The sequence below is a fragment of the Rousettus aegyptiacus genome, unplaced genomic scaffold (assembly GCF_014176215.1).
Source record: "Rousettus aegyptiacus isolate mRouAeg1 unplaced genomic scaffold, mRouAeg1.p scaffold_m13_p_4, whole genome shotgun sequence".
In the NCBI taxonomy this organism is placed as follows: Eukaryota; Metazoa; Chordata; class Mammalia; order Chiroptera; family Pteropodidae; genus Rousettus; species Rousettus aegyptiacus.
The window spans coordinates 64,158,076-64,175,693 of NW_023416307.1; the positions used below are offsets into that span (position 1 = coordinate 64,158,076).

The following is a 17,618-nucleotide window of genomic DNA, read 5'->3' on the forward strand; positions in this document are numbered from 1 at the left end:
CTTTTAAATCTCACTGACCTGTGATTCTTTGCTGCATCAGTGGGGAAGAACTGAGGATACCACACACCCCTCCTCCAAGCTGCTGGATGGATGCTGGATGTTACATCACCCCAGCAATAATATTTACTCAAAGAAATATTGTTTTACATGATGCTGAGTCTCCCCCAAAGCCAGAAAAAGACAACAACACATAGAGAGGAAGAAGAAACAGCAGGACCTAAACCTGCCTATGCCTTGAGGTCTGAGTATCCTGTCATTAATGAGCTTAACCTGGAGGGGACCTAGTCTAAAAGATAAAAGTTCTGAAGGATCATCTGCAAAACAAGTGTTCCTAATTATAACACTACCTATATTCTGTATTTGACTCATACCAGTTCAAGTTACACAGAAAGTCTTGAGAGACAAAGGTAATTCTCCAACAATTCAACCCTAGCTGATACTTCCTAATCAAAAAATTTATACACATGCTGACTTTCATTTAAACTTCCTCGTTTAAGACAGAGCTTTCTAACACCTTAGTTTCTTGCCTACCCCTAACAAAACACTTCTTCCTGTCAGTTTTATAACTTACCTATGTAGAATCAAGTTCTCTTAAGTAAATTATTTTAGTTTTATTAATTAAAAACCTCAATAAAGTCATTTGTCTATTTAAATTTGCATTCTGTTCAAAACCAATGAAAGATACAACCTAAAGCTAATGGTGAAGCAGAGAGAGGTTGGATAAACCTTGTTATTCATTCACACTAAATCACATCTGCTTCATCTCTTTGACAAAGCTATATAGAAAAGAGCATGGCCTTGAGAATTTTACGATTGTGATCAAATCTTTTTTCTTTTAAGGTTTCTATAATCTCCCAGGGTTATTTTAAGAAAAAGTAATAGGCATTACTTCATAGCCAGAGCATATAAACATAAGCCTTTACTAGACAAAACAATCCTTTTTTCTAGAATTTAAAAGCTCAGACATGGATACCTCCCCCACTCTGATAAGCTTTCCTTCAGTCAGTAGCTGTTTGTGTAGAGATAATAGGGAGGCTTAAAAGAAGGGAGGTAAATCCTCTGGCAACAAAGTAGAAAGACTAGAAGGCCTCTGCTAAGCTTATTCAGTGTTCAGCTTGAAAAAGAAAAGGGTGTAAAATTAATCAGAAGACATTAGGATACTGAATTGAGGGAGGGAGGGAGGGAGGGAGGGAAGGAAGGAAGGAAGGAAGGAAGGAAGGAAGGAAGGAAGGAAGGAAGGAAGGAAGGAAGGAAGGAAGGAAAAGAAAGGAAAGGAAAGGAGAAAGGGAAAGGAAAAGGAAAAGGAAAAGGAAAAAGGAAAGGAAAGGAAACTAATGGCTTTCTTTTTCAGCCTGCTTGAAAATACAACCTGAAATGAATTTCTGTGATGAAAGGTTTTCCAGGAGAGAGAATTATCAATCACATCATTTCCCTAGAGCTGAGCAGATCTGTATGGAAAAGCCTACCAGCAATAGTGGCAGACAGCATTTTACAGCCTCTGTCAAGAAAAAAAGTATAAGTGCCTAGCAACCAAAAGGAAGTCGCTGGCCTGAAACATTACCACTGTGCTTCTTCTAAAATAATTCAAAGGTTCTTAACATTTCAGATGTTGAATGAAACCTTTAAAATTAGGGTTAACATGAGAGAAACAGTAAATCTGGTTTCCTCTGGTGTATTCATTTCAATAGACTTCCCCTATCAGCAGAAAACTAAAAACTGTCTTCCTGGAACTGAGGAATTACTCTTCCCCTGGAACCTACTCAGGTTCTGGCTGGTTGACCAGAGATTCAACAGCACACCTTTACCCGCCAATCAAAAATATTTTATTTGCAGACTGTTTGAAAAATAAGACACTACCATCTACATCTTAATAACAGTAACTTGCCATTTTTACCACTCCCTCTACCTGAGCTCCCAGTTCCCACTTTCCCTCTTATCCACTGAAATTATAACAAATATATATTTTTTTAATCGTGAAAGTTTTACCCCCATTTTTAAAGCTGTGCTTATTCATTATTCACATCAAAATAGGCACAACTCTTGTTTGGAATTTTGTAATCATTCATTTAAACATTTACCTTCTAGCACTCCTATCACTTCCCTAAATTGTATATAGGCACACTGTTTTTAAATCCACTCAAATGTTCATCTTAAGTCACCTGACCAATTTAGAGGTACTGACTGGTCAACAAGTTTACATTTCAATATGTGAGAGGATGTCCCATGAATTTGCTACCTTTGTCAGCTCTGGCACTTACAGATCACAAAATGTCAAGTAGAAAGGTAAATATCGACATTTAAATAAAAAAGAAAAAGAAAAAAATTCATTTTACTCAATTCTATTAGCTCAAAAAGAAAATAATATATTTCGTATTATTCAGGCAAGTTCAGTTATTGAGAACTTTTCTTATGCTCCCTAAATCGGACTTTATCTTGACACTATTGATATTTTGAGCTGGATAAATCTTTGTTATGGGAAGTTGTCTTATGCATTTTTAGAATGCTTACAAGCATCCCTAGCCTCTACCCAGTAGATGACCCAGCAACTCTCTCCCACCTTTCGGTCCCTTGTGGCAACCAAAAATGTCTTCAAACACTGCCAAATGTCCCCTGCGGGACAAAATTGCCCCTGGGTGAGAACTGCCTAATTAAATGAATGAGTTAAAAAGTGAAAAGTTAATTAAATGAACACATAACAGATTGCTCATAGGAAGGAAAAAAAGACCATTCTGATATAAACATGTACAAACAAAAAATAAATCACTTGTCTATAAGGAGAAATGACATAAAATATCTTTTAGATTTCCATCAATGCCAAAATTAAGTCAAAAGTTAAAAGCACAGAAACACTAGAATCAGTCTGCAAAGGTATATAAGCCTGCTTTGACACACACTAATTGTGTAATCTTGTGTATATGAATTAACATCTCTGTTGCCTCAGTTTCCTCATCTAAAAAATGAGGGTAAAGATGGTGCCTGGTTCATAGGGTTATTTAAAACATGTAATAGAACACTATCTGGCACATAGTAAGTACTATATAAGTGTTCCTGTCATCACCATCACCATCATCTTTTAATTTTGTTTAAATTTTCAGCAAAATTAGTGCACTTTTCTTCCAATTCTCTACCTTGATGGAGAAGTGCCATTGTAGAGAAAGGAATGGTAATAATGACACTTAAGAATTGGGAAAAAAACATCATTTTCAAATATATCTTGCATGGCACAAATGGCAGCGTATAGTTTACACACGTTTGGCACCCTGCATTTTTCACATTAGCACATATATATCAGCCATATTCTTTAAACCACATGATATGCCATTGTATAAATGTATCGTTTTTCCTGACCACTATTGATAAATACTTCAATTGTCTCCAGTTTTCCCTTGTTTTTGTTTTATTTTATTTTGGCTATTACAAACAATGCTGCAATGAACAACCTTGAACCCGTAACTTGGTAAAATTTGGACAGTTATTTTTAAAAGCTGGATTTGCTACCTCAGCATTGAATTAAATGTGCTCAAGAATTCATGGGTCTGTTAATAACACAAACTCTAACACAGTTATCACTTCTGCTAGATTTTATCAAAAGAATTCCAAAAAATTCCTTAAAGTTGATGTGAGATGTTTTGGCTACATATGAGAAATATGGTAACCACTTTAAGGCTGTGGGATCCACTCATGTGAGAAAAGTGGCTGCCCCTCATTATCTCAGAAAGGCATTTGTTAAGAAAGATTTAGGTGAGAAGGCAGGTCAAGCTTTTAGTTATGAAGTTTCCATTCACATAAAATTGATGGAGTGTATTAACTTTGGTTTAATTGAAAATAAGATTAATTTTCATTAGCTCCTTTGTGCTGGGCTCTGGGCTATGCACCTACGTATACTGAATACACATCTAATCCTCACAAAACTCTGAAAGATAAACATTACTGTGTTCCATTTACAAAAATTAAGAAATGGAGGCCTAGAATGTTCACATACCCAATAAAACAAGCAGAGCAGGAATTCATGCCCAAGTTTCACAAACTACAAATTCTATATTCTTTCGACTATGTCCCATTAACTGTGATATTTGACTTTATATAAGCTTAGTGTGCAATTAGGAACTGAACTAGATAATATGTACACACTCAGAAATAACACTATTTGCATGACTGCACTGATCAGTAAACAATACTATAAAGATAATCATGCCATCTTAGTATTTCACAGTATGCTCTTCACATTAGTTTTTGCTAAGAGAATTCATTTGATTAACAAAACAGTTCAGAACAATGCCAGATATTATATGGCATTAAAGAATAATTAATTATTATGAATAATAATGCTTGTCTAAATACTCTGTCAAGATTAAAGATTTGGGGGAAATCTCTAATTTTTTGATCACATATCTCCAAAGCAGTAAATCTGAAAATACACTGAATGTATATAAACAGTAATCCATTTATGAAATATATGTAGGTACTACTATAATATTGAAATAAATCAGATTAAAATAAAAGCTCTAATATTTGTTCCCACACTCCAACAGACAGTCTCAAGTACTTTGAGATGTGCACACTCCACTTTGGACACTACTCTCTTAGCAAACAGCTTCACATTTTAATTCAGGAAACAGATATGTACCCATTTCATGAACTTGATAATATCTATTTTCTGAAATACCAAAAATTTAAAAATGAGACATACGAAGGACCTTACTCTGCACAAAGTATGTCATCAATAAACATTAGTTATAATTTTAAATGATTAAATTAACTTAAAAGTATATCCCTTTCATATTTATTAGCTACAAAACTGGATTCAGAAACAATGGCTATTACTCGTGTTTAAAAAAAAAAAAAAAAAGACAACCTTCTGACTCTGAGATATAAAATTAGATGTGAAAATGGAGGGAAAAACATTTATTGAAAATATTCAAACCCTGAATTCCTAACCTAAAGCTGAATTCTGTGAAATGAATAGAAAAGAAAATCAGGAATTGTTAGAAAAGTGAAAGTTAATTTTATGGTTTGGCAAATCATTTAGAGATGAGCTGAATTTTAATACTTGATAGTTCAGAAAGGAAACAGGAAGAAGAAGAATTATAAAGAGAGGATAATTTTGGTTTATATAACTTTTCTGGCTTTGTGCTGAAGGTAAAATTTCTGAAAAATGACAGGTAACATTAATTGGCCCTACATAAAGGGCAAAATCAATTTAATATTAGTATTTGAACTGTTTTAGCCATAGTGGTTTTAGCCACTGGATTTCTTTGCCTTGAATCTTTGGAACCTGGGCCAATGGAACTTTTGTTCTACGTGATGCTTATGCCTACTGAATAATCTCCTAGTTTTACATTTGGCCTTATGTTCCCACCAGAATGCAAGCCCCACAAAGTCAGGAAAAAAATTTTTTAATCCCTCTGCTTTATCTCCAGTGCCAAGAACAGCACGTGGCACACTTTAACCACTCAATAGTGATTTAAAGAATGAAGCCCTCCATCCTTCTGCACACCTCAAGTCTTCTAAAGGCAGAAAAGTGAGTCTGTGTGTAAATTAGGCTGCCTTCTCTGACAACCTAAAGTCTTCCTTTAGATGTCAAGGGCAGCCCAGATGATACAAGACTGATGATCCCTGTAGACAACCATGCGGTCAGGATAGGGCCTCTGTCCCCTGGCAGCTACTTCTCAAGTGTTCTTTGTTGGTTGCTCGCCATCTCTCCCACCTCTAAATATTTAAAAACTTCAGGGTTCAATCTTTTCTATCTACATTCACCTTATGTCATTTGGTCTCAAGGCTTCAAATTTTCACCTCCAGCTTTGACCTCTCCCTTAACTACACTATATCTTCAACAGCCCATTCAACATCTCCTGGATATCTAGCTGACTTCTCAATGTAACTGAAACTGAGTTCTAAATATTTCCCCCTCCCCACACAAGAGCTGAAGCAGAGCCACACACCCAAGTCAGGCCTAGATCAGACTAACTGCAGTTAACCTGCAAACCTGTGAGCAAGAAATTAATGCTCATGATTTTAACCACTGAGTTTTGAGGTGATTTGTTATATAGCAAATACTGATTTTACATACTCTGCCCTATCTAAAATAGTAACACCCACCCTGACTCTGATACTTCCAGCCCTTCTTCCCTTTCTTCTCTTCCATAGCACTTATTACTAACATTCATATATTTTACTTACATGTCTTGTTATTGTCTATGTCTCCCATTAAAATAAAAGCTCTACTTGTCTATTTGATTCACTGCTCTATCTCCAGAACCTAGAAAAGTACCTACCATTCAAACACTCATTAAATATATAGTGGATAAATGAGTGAACAATTAGCCCTGTGTTCATATCTCTAGTATAATTCCCATATGACATTCATAAATTCCATAAATCCTGCACTTCTCTTAAAAATATAATTCATATCTTCATTTAGTCTGACTTGTCTAATATGACTTAAACCTGGTCATGATACATTAAAAATTTCCATTTTATTCAGTACTGAAGATATTTTTAAAGTTTGTCCAGAAAAAATTAAGGTACAAGACAACCCTAAACTAAGATTGTAAGACCCTAAACAACTTCTGTTTAACTCTCTTACATGTTTCCCGTACTACAGATTAGAGGAAGTACCTAAGCCAAATATAGAGAACAGAGAGCAACAAAAATTTACAGGACAGAGATTTTATGCCAATCTTTGAAAAATGAAGGGATTGGATACTTAATATTCTGCACCCTCCCAAAATTATGTTTTCCTATAGCATATTCTATTTCTCTTAATAGCTCTTATTCTGGTTTGTCTATTTCTCTAACATACTCCAAGCTCTCAGAAAAAGATCTAGTACTTGGTAAATATTTGATGACTGAATGAACATTAGCATTTAAAAACATATTTACCTGACTAGTAAAATGTAGATTCTCACTTTAGCCTCTGTCTTTTTAAAATTTTTGACATAAAATAAATATTAGAAAAAAATATAGTATGGAAATATACTAAGCCTTCAACTTTAAAAAACTATGGAAAGAACAAATAAAGAAAAAGAGTATGTATATGGATGGAATTAATATAGATAAAAGTAAAATTAGTGATTAAAAAAATAAAAGTTGGTTATTGAAAAGCTGAATAAAATAAACTAACAGCTGGGAAGCCCAATAGTAATAAAAAAAGATAATGTTAGAATGAAAAGTAAATTAAAACCTACAAAGAAGAGATTAAGATGATTATTAGAATACTGATACAACTTTATATCAATAATTTTTTAAATCTAGAGAAATGGTTGGTAGGTTACAAAATTCTAGTATTTCCAAAAGTAACTCAAGAAGATAGAAAAAAATGATCAGATCTATAACTCTATTACAAATACAAATATGATCAGATGATTCCTACATGATCTCATTATTCTATAGCACAGAAAAAAGATGAAAAACTTCCAATTCATTTTTCAAAGTAACATATAACCAAAATTCCAAAAGACAATAAAGAAAAAAATATTTTAAATTCTTATGAATATAAAGTATTTGCAGCATAGCAAATAGGTTTGTTACTACTACACCTGTGTGATGGTAAATTATTATACATCTTAGTTTTTTTATCTGTAAAACAGAAAATCTAATAGTACCTAAAGCATGATATTGTTATGAAGATTATATTGTAAAGTTCTTAGTATAGTGCTTGGCACATGGCAAATGTTCAGTAAGTGTTAGCTATTATTACATCAAGAATGAAAGCAACACAATCCACTGAATTATCATTTTAAAGGGTGGAAATAAGAAATATAAATGTAAACATTTAACAATTTTTTAGCAAACATTTTGGCAAATCTTTAAATAAAACAGGTACAAAAGGCAATCTCCTAAACATTTGAAAGAATATTTATCACAGGTCAATAGCACAAATTATACTGTGTTAAAATACTGGTTGTTTCCATTTAATTAAGTATTAAGACTAAGATATTCAGTATTGCCATGATTATTCCATATTTTTGAGATTACAATAAAGTAAAACAACAAATATTAGAAGAGATGAAATTATTATTTGCAGATGTTATACAGCTAGAAAGTCTGAGAGTAAGCAAAACTTTAGAATGAGAGATTTTAGTAGGTTGAATAAAAGATGTACCAAAAATCGGTATCTTTACAGTGGCAATCACAACTTAAAATTTATAGGAGAAAAAGATGACCAACTCACAGTAACAAAAATTATATAATACTTAGGAACAAACTTAATGAGAATAGTACCAAACTATATAATAAACTTTCATTGAACACGAAATACAACCTGAATACTTTCTATTAACTACTCAACAGTACCAGTATCCTCTCAACCACCCAAACTAAAAATTTGGAATCCCTTCTAGTTTAATCCCTCTCCTCACTCTTTACATCTGAAATTAGTCACTAAGTCCTGCCTATTTCATCTCATAGATATCTCACAAATTTATCGTCTCTTTGCTATCTTCACTTTAATTATCCTAGTTATCCTTTGGAAAGACTCTAACAAATTAAATATTCTTCCCACTTCTAGCCTTATCCTCCTGAAAATCATAGTCCATCCAGCTGCCATAATAATCAATTTAAAACATAACCTAACTAGATCAGGCCCCAGTTTAAAACCAGAAGTCACCATTGAATTCTGGATGGAGTCCAAGCTCAAGGCTAATAAGGCCTTCATTCATCTGGCCCCAGCTTCAGCTCATCCTCCTTTTCCCCCTTTTTGGGGCTTAAAATAAGGTTCTGTTTCCAATATTAAGATAGGATCTCTGACTAAAGATGTGTCAGCTTCTCACAGATATCATCATGGTACATCCTACTAAATTTACAACATGAATTTTTGGTGAAGATTTTTTGAGAAAGATATTTTATATTAAAATGAGTACTGTATATAAAAGATGCAAAATTTGTGTGACTGCTCAAGTTAAAATGCAAGATTTCAGAAAAAGATAGCACTTACAGTGAACAGTTTAGACCCTTTTCCCTTGGCTCAAAATGGGGATGAAGATGATGATGCATTTGTCATTATTAACGAAAAGTTTAACACTACCAAACTGTTATCACATTTGCCAAGGAACTAAGCTGTAACTAACATTTCTGAGAACCCTAACAATGCCAGGCAACTCTGCACCATCTGACATGACCTCATCTCTCCTACTCTCTGCTACAACTACAGTGGAGCCCTTGCTGTTCCTGACATACACTATCAGGCTCCCACTTCAGGGCCTCTGCTTTACTATTCTATCTAGAAATCTTTTCCCCTAGAGAGCATGGCTCTTTGAAGTATTTCCTCAAAGGTTGCTTTCTCTATCATGACCTCCCATTTCCCTTCTCAGCCACCATTAATTAGAGAAATAATTCTATTCTTTTCTCTACCTCACTTTCTTTAACTTGTGTTTATTTTTCTTTTCCCTACCAAAATGTTGATGGTAGGATTTTGTTTCGACTATAGGATTTTTATTCCTAGTATCTAGTACCTAGCCCACTATAAGCTCTAATTACTTATTGAATGATCAACTTTATGCAACAGGTGTTACTGTTAGCCAGATTTTACCTTATGGACAGACCGAAGCAGTGAGAATCTGCCTATGATCATACAGTAAAAGGTAAAGCTACGATTTGTAAGCAGACGGCCTGATTCCGCTCTTCACCATTATTTCATGGTGCCTCTAATTTATTTGGCGAATTCCATAGGTACTATTTCTCTTATTAGACAGTTCCTTCGAAGCAGGAGATATTTCATTATCTTTGTTCCCTCAGTGGTGACTTCTAGACCATGTTACATTCAATAATTGTTTTCAGAGTGAATGACTGCATAAATACATGAATTACCCAATGATTTTTACGTTCGTTTCAAATGGCCATATTATTTTAAAAATCAATTTTTAAAATTGATTTTAACATAAAAATAAATCCTGCCTTAGAAACGTAGTGATGTAAAAAATATTTCCTTTGCAAAATTGACAAAATAAGATTTCTGACAAATGGTTTAAGTAAAAGGATATGTAACTTATCCTTACAATTTTATCCGAACTGGTTTTTAAAGCTTTACTCAACATTGGCATAGATTAAGCAAAAAGGTCCGGAACCATGATATACACATGCATAATATCATCTCTGATCAAAAGCCGCAAACAACAGCGCCATTTCCATAGACATCGAGATTTATAAATCAATCATGCCAAATAAAAATAGACATTTACAAAAACTGACAATAACGAGAACACCCCCGGAGCAATACCTGGCTCAGTAGTCACCCGCAGGTTGCTTTCTCAAATAAGTTTGACGACTTTCGTTAAGGGCATGACTAACTTGAAACAGAATCCCAAAGGTCATAGGTTTATTCTGTGAAACAAACATTCCTGGATAAAAAGGACGGACATATGAGATTTTAAAAAGAGGCCCCTCGCAGGCTGCCTCAAAATCTAGAGCTCAAGATTCTCCTCTTCAGAGTTTCTCACCGTGTCTAGACTACAGGAAAGCGACCATTTCTCAGGTGGAGGATGATGCGCAAAGGAGAAAAACTGGCCATCCAGCATGAAGGGGGAGGAATCAAAGGTAAACACAGCGCACTGATGAACAAGGACCCCCAACGCCTAACTGCCCCTTCGCAGGTTGATCCGCAATCGCATTTCTCGCGAGATTGTTTTCCCGGGATCTCGAAGCTAAAACCTCGCGGCTTTTTCGGATAAGGGGTCTGAAAGGACAGCTCCCAACCCACTGCACAGAATCATCGAGCAGCTCACTCTCTCTGCCCGTGGGCCCCTTCCTTCCATCCTTCTCTTTTCCCCGCCCCGTGGTTTAGAGCAGTCTCCCAGAGTGCCTAGGGACTTCCGGAGCTCGACCGGAACCGGAAACTTCTGGAAGCTAGGGGGTGGGGTCGAAAATTAAAAAAAGCGCGGCGAAAGCTGGAGACCTGACCTGGGAGGGTAGTCCTGGCCCCCCGGCGGGTCTTTAGCAGGTCCCCATGGACTCCACAGCCTGCTTAAAGTCCTTGCTCCTGACCATCAATCAGTATAAAGCTGTTAAGTCGGAGGCGAACGGTACCCAGCTTCTGCGGCACTTGGAGGTGAGGGGCACCACGGTGGGAGACGAGATGGGCTTTCCTGAGGTAATGTTTAGTTAACGGGTGCGGCCGCGGGGTAGAGGCCCCAGCCTATGAAAGAAAGGACATTTTCTCCCTTCCTCAACTGTCTATCTTGGTAAAGAAGGCCGGTGTCATCCTTGAATTCCCACCCTCTTCTACACCGCCTCTAGTATCCTCTGCGTTCAGCTGGCTGCAGCGGGAGGGACGAGTGACTCCTGAAAGTCCTAAGAAGAAGAAGAGTGGACGAAAGATTGGAGAATTTAGGCTGTATTTGGGGTTGAAGAGAAAGCTCAGAGCTGTATCTTTCCATTTGCTTTAATTTTTTCCTCTATCGTAACAGAGCTTTGACAATATACGGCGATTCTCGGTGAAGGTGATGGGGAGTGATGATTAAAACTTGTTTTATCTCTTGTCCTTTAGACAGTTTACAATCTGAACCTATTTTTACTGCTTTCATTTTAACTCATGTTGACTTTGAACTGGAAAAATATATCAACTCTCTCTGGATTAAGAAGCAATCTCACTAGTAATCAACCTTTTTTCCTTACAAAATACATTGCTCACAATTTTTCAGCCCTAAAATACTGAATTGCTTTCATTTTTTCTATTAATTCCCACCGAGTTGTGTCTATAGTACTTAATTCTGTTTTATAACTTTTTTTGTTCTTAATCTGCTGTCATTTGTAATGCATTCATTAAATTCCAACTAACCGACATCAGCTTAATAAAAAAATTGAGCTCAGTCAGAGCTTATTTTGATTTTCTGTCGCAGCTTTATTAACTTAGAATTGAACATAATTTTAAAATACATTCTATTTGTTGTGTTAACCCCATGATAAAAGGTTAAATTACCAAATATTAGCAAAATACTACAAAGAGAAGACTATTGCAAATAGTACAGCAACATCAGTTTTTGGTGAAAATGGAGTACATTAAATGTGTTTTTGTTCTCTCAAACTTCACTGATGCTCTTTCTTATTACTTCAGGTGCCCATCTCCTAAGCGCATTTTCTTTTTTCGTTCATTACCTCAACAAATTTCTGCAAACCTAATAAAGACAAAAGTGTTAGCTGTTAAATGCTAATGCTTTGCTTCTCAGGTTAGAACAGTATGCTCTTGGATCCACAAGCCACAGAATAAGCAGTGCTCTCGGTTTTATTTACGATGGAGTTAAGTATTTCAAATATTAACTTGAAACATCACCTCTCTTTTGAGAAAAAAACAAATATAGTGTAAATATGAGCGCCAAGTTATCTTGAATTGAAGACTTCAGAGAAATTTGAGCCTTACAGACTGACCACTTGATACTGTGTTCCAAACTTTAAAGGTGTTTACTGAAAAATAATCTGTTTAGAGAGATAACGTAGATACAGTGCAAAATGTGCATTAACCTTAAGAGGTTGGTAGGTTTTTTTAAGAAGTGTACACTCAAGTAGCTACTACCTATATCATAATATAGAATTTTAGTAGCCTTTAAGTTTTTTCAATTGCCCTTTCTCATAAAGTTCAGATAAGTGGACTTATATAATACTTTCTTTTGTATATGGTTTCTTTCATTCAGTATAACCTGAAATCATTCATGTTGTATATGTGCCAGTACTTAATTCTTTTTATTATTGTATAGAACTCTGTTGTATTAACACACCACAATTTATATATATTCTCTTGGTGGGCATTTGGGTTATTTCCAGTTCTAAGTAGAATTTGAATGTATTATAAATATTTTTAACTTTCGTTATGGATTTATGTATTCATTTCTCTTATATGCCTAGGGGCGGAATTATGGGTCTTACAGTTTATGTTCAATTTTAGTTGAAACTGCCAAGCAATTTTTCACAAGTTACATCATTTTACGCTCCCACCAGCAATATATGAAATTTGCTCTCATCACCACCGATCTTTGGCGTTGAGCAATATCTGAGGATACAAAGAGAGATGATGATCATTCATTCTGCTATTGTGCTGCCCTTCTACTGCTATATTTTTTAATAGTCTCATGCAGAACCTGAGCTTTGAATTGTTTTGTTATTGACAGAGCTGGTCTGGTCTCAAACTTGATTGTTTTTTATAGTACAAATCTTATATAATGATTATGAGCATAGATTCAGGAACAATGTATTTCAATTATGCTAATATCTTAGTGTGTACCTCAGTGTACTCATCTGCAATGTAGTTAGCACCTACCTTGCAGGATATTACGAAGATGAAAAGAATTAACATAATATAATGTTCTTAGAATAATGCCTAGGCCAGAGTAAATGCTAGTATTAGTTATTACTAAAATAAATTCTATTTGCATAAGACATTCAATGTGTATGAGTAAAGAAAAAATTTGTAAAGCAATTTTAAAATTTTACCTGTAACAAATAGTTATTACATGTTAGAGTACTTACGTTATTGAAATACTGGTCCAGTTCCAAGGCAAATTATTTAAAGCAGAAAATGCCTTCATATTCTGGAAGCCTAGCTTTATAAATAGGCAAAAGCACAATATTCAGAAGGTTCCTTACCACAAAATAATTACTATCAGTATCTAATTTCACCTTTGGACCTATTTTTCAGTGTTATAGACTTTTCCTTTAATGTTAAAACACATAATCCTTGGGAAAAGATATTCTGAAACTCTCTTATCAACAAAGCTTTAGAAAAACTGACTATAGGTGAGGGAATACAAAAGGGACACTGAAAGGAAAGTTTAGAAGGATACTAAAACAGCCTGCTTAGAGTTGATCTAAAAATAAAATGTTTAGAACATTTAATTCTAAAGTAACTAATTGTTTTCCATTTGTTTAGAAAAGATATGCTTAATAATGAAAAACATTCAAAAAGCATTTTGAAAATAAATGGCTGTTTGACAAATGTATTGGGTCTTCAATTCCAGCTTTACCTTTTTGAGGAGGAAGGGAGAGGGTAACTTATAGGGTTATAAGAGAGGAGTAAAACGTGGAAGAACCAAAAATAAAATTTGTCTATGCTTGACCTGGGCACTTAAAAAAATGTTTTTTAACTTCCTTTTTTGTAATCTCTGACTTCTGGGCTCAGCTACTGTTTTGGAGAGGGAGCAGGAGTGATCACATAGTTAATTACATAGCTATTAAGCCTTTAGATTTAGCTACTTTTCACCTTCCATTGCCTCCCTCAAAGTAGGTGGAATGAATCTACTGGGATTCTTTTATTCAATAAATATATTGGTAATAGAGTATTGATTTGTAGTCTGTGCTTTCATGAAATGTTCAGTATAGTTGAGAAGATAAATATTGCTACATTGTCAAAAATCTATCAGTATATGAAAGTATAGTACACTATAGGATAGTGTAATAAGCAAACCTAACCTAGTTGGTAGAAAAGGATTAGAGAAAGCTTTCTGGAGGAAACAAATTAAAACTAAGACCTGAATGATTACATTAGCTAGTGAGAGAAGGGATAGGTAATCTTTAGGCAGAGGGAACAGCATGTATAAATTTTCTAAGTTGAGAAAGAGCTGCAGTGCCACTTCGGAAGAACTGAGTTTATTTGAAATTGAAAAGGAATGAAAACTGCCAATTTTTAACTAACACATTTTAATTACTGTTTTGTAGGTAATTTCTGGACAGAAGCTCACACGATTATTTACATCAAATCAGATATTACCAAGTGAATGCTTGAGTTGCCTTGTAGAGCTACTTGAAGACCCAAATATAAGCGCGCCACTAATCTTAAGTATTTTAAGTTTATTATCTCAACTAGGTAATGTATTTGTTTCTCTTTTTCATTTTTTAGAAAATGTATGAATTTAATATTTTTAGAATATTTTGGAGAATGATTCACATTCAAAAGATTTTGGAGAATATTTTGGAGAATGATACACATTCAAAAGATTTCTTCATTGCAGGACCTTTCAGAAGTGTTTGTGGATCTCTTGAAAAGGGAATCTTGTATGCATCCTTTCTTAAGATTATTGGAACAAAGAATCAGAAGCATATACAAACTTAAGTGGTCTACAGATAAGAATGCATATACTTTGGGAAATGCTGACCTACTTTTGAATTTTAAAAAAGAGTACATACACATAATCCCAGTATTAAATACATCACTCAAAAGTTATAGCTAGTGATCAAAAAAATCATCTTTGTTTGATAGGCTATGCTGAACTTAGAGCTAAGGGTAAAAATGCAGATGTTGCTTTTTCTATTTTTTATGACCTTATCTTTAGTTTTTAAATTTTCATTAATTACTTTTTTTCTTGATCTGCATTTGTGGATGGAGGGGAGATATTTCTTTGTGTGATTATAAAATTAGTATGTGTATATTCACAAAATCCTGTGATCCAGAAAGATTTATAGCAGCATGTCTAGTAGAACTTTCTTGATGGTGAAAATGTTCCATAGTAGTAGCTTCTAGCCGCATAGGGCTATTGAGCATTTGAAGTGTGAGTAGTACACTGAGGAGCTGAATCTTTAATTAATCTAAATTTATATAGCCACCTGTTGCTTAGTGGATACTAAGCAGTGTAGATATAGAGAGTAAAAATTGATCTTTACTTAATCACCACCAAACCTCATCATTGCCACTTCTGGGGATAATATTGGGGATATATCTTAATGGTTTGATACATGTCTTTTCAGGTCTTCTTCTACTGTAACAAATAATTTTAGATCAAATAAATTAACACATAATTTTGGTTATTTTAAACAAAAATGGTGTTGCAGATATCTTAGATATCTTTCCAGGTTGGTGTCCTTTTAATAGCTGTCTGATACCACATAGTAGAGTACTATAATTTACTCTACTAATGGTGAGTACTTGTGTATTTTTTTTTTAATTTTTTGCTATTAGAATCAATAATGTAATGAGTATTATTATTTATTTCTGTTCAAATAATAGTGTATTTCTGTCACATAAGTTTCAAGTAGAATTTTCAAGTCATTGTTCAATTTGATAGTTACTACGTTACAAATCACTTTCCAAAAAGGCTGTACTAATTCTAACATCCACCAACTGTATTTATGAAAATGACAATCATTTTCAACATTTATATATTTTAGAAAATTTGTAAGCAATGGCCTTTTTATTTGATTTTAAAATTTTTGTTTACTTTTTAGTTAATATATTTTACTTTTAGATTACAGAAAAATTGAAATAAACTTTTAACAGCAAAATTTCTACAAATAATTAAAGGAAGTTTTTTCTTCAGATTAATTCACACAGAGAAATCATTTGTTTATTGGCAAAAAAAAAAAAAGAAAAGGAAAAACTCATACTCCCTTCTCTTTTTAGCTCATGCAATTTCTTTGATTAAACTTCTGAATTGGAAGTTATTTGTAAATAAAATAGCCATATCATAGTTTGATATCTTTATATATAGCAAATTTAATATGGAAATAAATTTAAAATCATTCATCTTTTATCTTTGAAGACCATATGTAAAAAGGATATATTTTGTGCCATTTTATTTTAATTTATAGCTGTAGACAATGAAACCAGAGACTGTCTTCAGAACACATATAACCTGAATAATGTGCTGGCAGGAGTGGTTTGTCGGAGCAGCACTTGCCACAGTGATTCAGTGTTTTTGCAGGTATACACACCCACACAGTACTTTTCACTTAAAACTTGTTCTTCTTTCCTTATTTTCAGGTCAAAATGTATAGTATCTATTATAAACTGTTAATTTACAGTGTACATAGTTGGCATAATACTGCATGATTAGGTACAGTTCTTGCCATTAATAAATTTAAGAACTGGTTGATTGTTCGTGTCCTACTGTTCAAAAGTTTTTAGAGAAGGGAAGTTTCTCCAAATTTAGCACTTTCACTGAAGAAAAATCTATATTGTAACTGCTTTGACAGATTTATAAATACAGATGTCAGCATTTTGAGATTTAAGCTTTTATATTAAAATTGTAATTTGAGCTGGCTTCTAGTCTCAATCTGTTGAAGAAACATTCTTCCAAAATTTAAGCTATAGATTTGGTCTTATTTAGCATAGACTCAAAGCTCTTATACCCATAATATTTTATTGAACCTAAAGTGTAATTATAACAAGAAAAGCATCTCCAATCAAACTGGTGTGCAATTTTAAAGGTGGTAAAACGTGAAAAAATATATATCTTAAAATTGATGGAATATATATATATGCTTTAACCCGCGTATAAGTTTCCGACGGTTAGGTGAATCAAGTTGATGACAAGATGTTCTATTTGAGATAGAATGTATAGGAACATGTAAATCAGGAGATGAATACCAAGGTTCTTAGTAGTCTCATTACTTTGTGTTTAAAAAAAAGAGAGAACCATTTTAAGAAATGGAAATGTTCTTGCTCTAAACTATGCCTCCAAAAATGGTGACATGCTCAGAATATTCACAGGAGTTCATTTTTGTGAGTTTTTGTTTTTATGTGTTTATATTCATTACTATTTTATGTGTTTATATTCATTACTATTTTCTTATTCCCAGTGCATTCAACTTCTGCAAAGGTTAACATATAACGTTAAAATTTTTCATTCTGGTGCCAATATAGATGAATTAATTACATTCCTGATAGACCATATGTGAGTATGCAACCAAACATGTAACCA

The 17,618-nt window shown here is 33.9% G+C and overlaps 2 protein-coding genes across 14 annotated transcripts in view; one reads left to right on the forward strand and one right to left on the reverse strand.

Annotated features, from left to right (window-relative positions):
- The window catches only part of DZIP3 (DAZ interacting zinc finger protein 3), a 99,893-nt gene extending 89,094 nt beyond the window's left edge, over positions 1–10,799 (reverse strand). For 4 of the 11 annotated variants that reach the window (XM_036219939.1, XM_016162446.2, XM_016162448.2 and 1 more), the window contains exons 1-2: positions 10,437–10,785; positions 10,217–10,337 (exon numbers count right to left, since the gene is read on the reverse strand). The gene's annotated coding sequence lies outside the window, so the exon portion shown is untranslated. Of the gene's footprint in view, positions 1–10,216; positions 10,338–10,436 lie in introns of those variants that run through there. The other 7 variants (XM_036219942.1, XM_036219941.1, XM_036219940.1 and 4 more) reach the window with 3 other exon arrangements.
- Positions 10,800–10,821: 22 nt separating this feature from the next.
- Positions 10,822–17,618, forward strand: part of CIP2A (cellular inhibitor of PP2A) — a 35,515-nt gene continuing 28,718 nt past the window's right edge. The window contains exons 1-4 of one of the 3 annotated variants that reach the window (XM_036219945.1): positions 10,822–11,086; positions 14,641–14,788; positions 16,507–16,619; positions 17,497–17,591. In XM_036219945.1, coding sequence (XP_036075838.1) covers positions 10,943–11,086; positions 14,641–14,788; positions 16,507–16,619; positions 17,497–17,591 — 500 coding nt within the window. In that variant the 5' untranslated portion in view covers positions 10,822–10,942. Of the gene's footprint in view, positions 11,087–14,640; positions 14,789–16,506; positions 16,620–17,496; positions 17,592–17,618 lie in introns of those variants that run through there. The other 2 variants (XM_016162461.2, XM_016162462.2) reach the window with 2 other exon arrangements.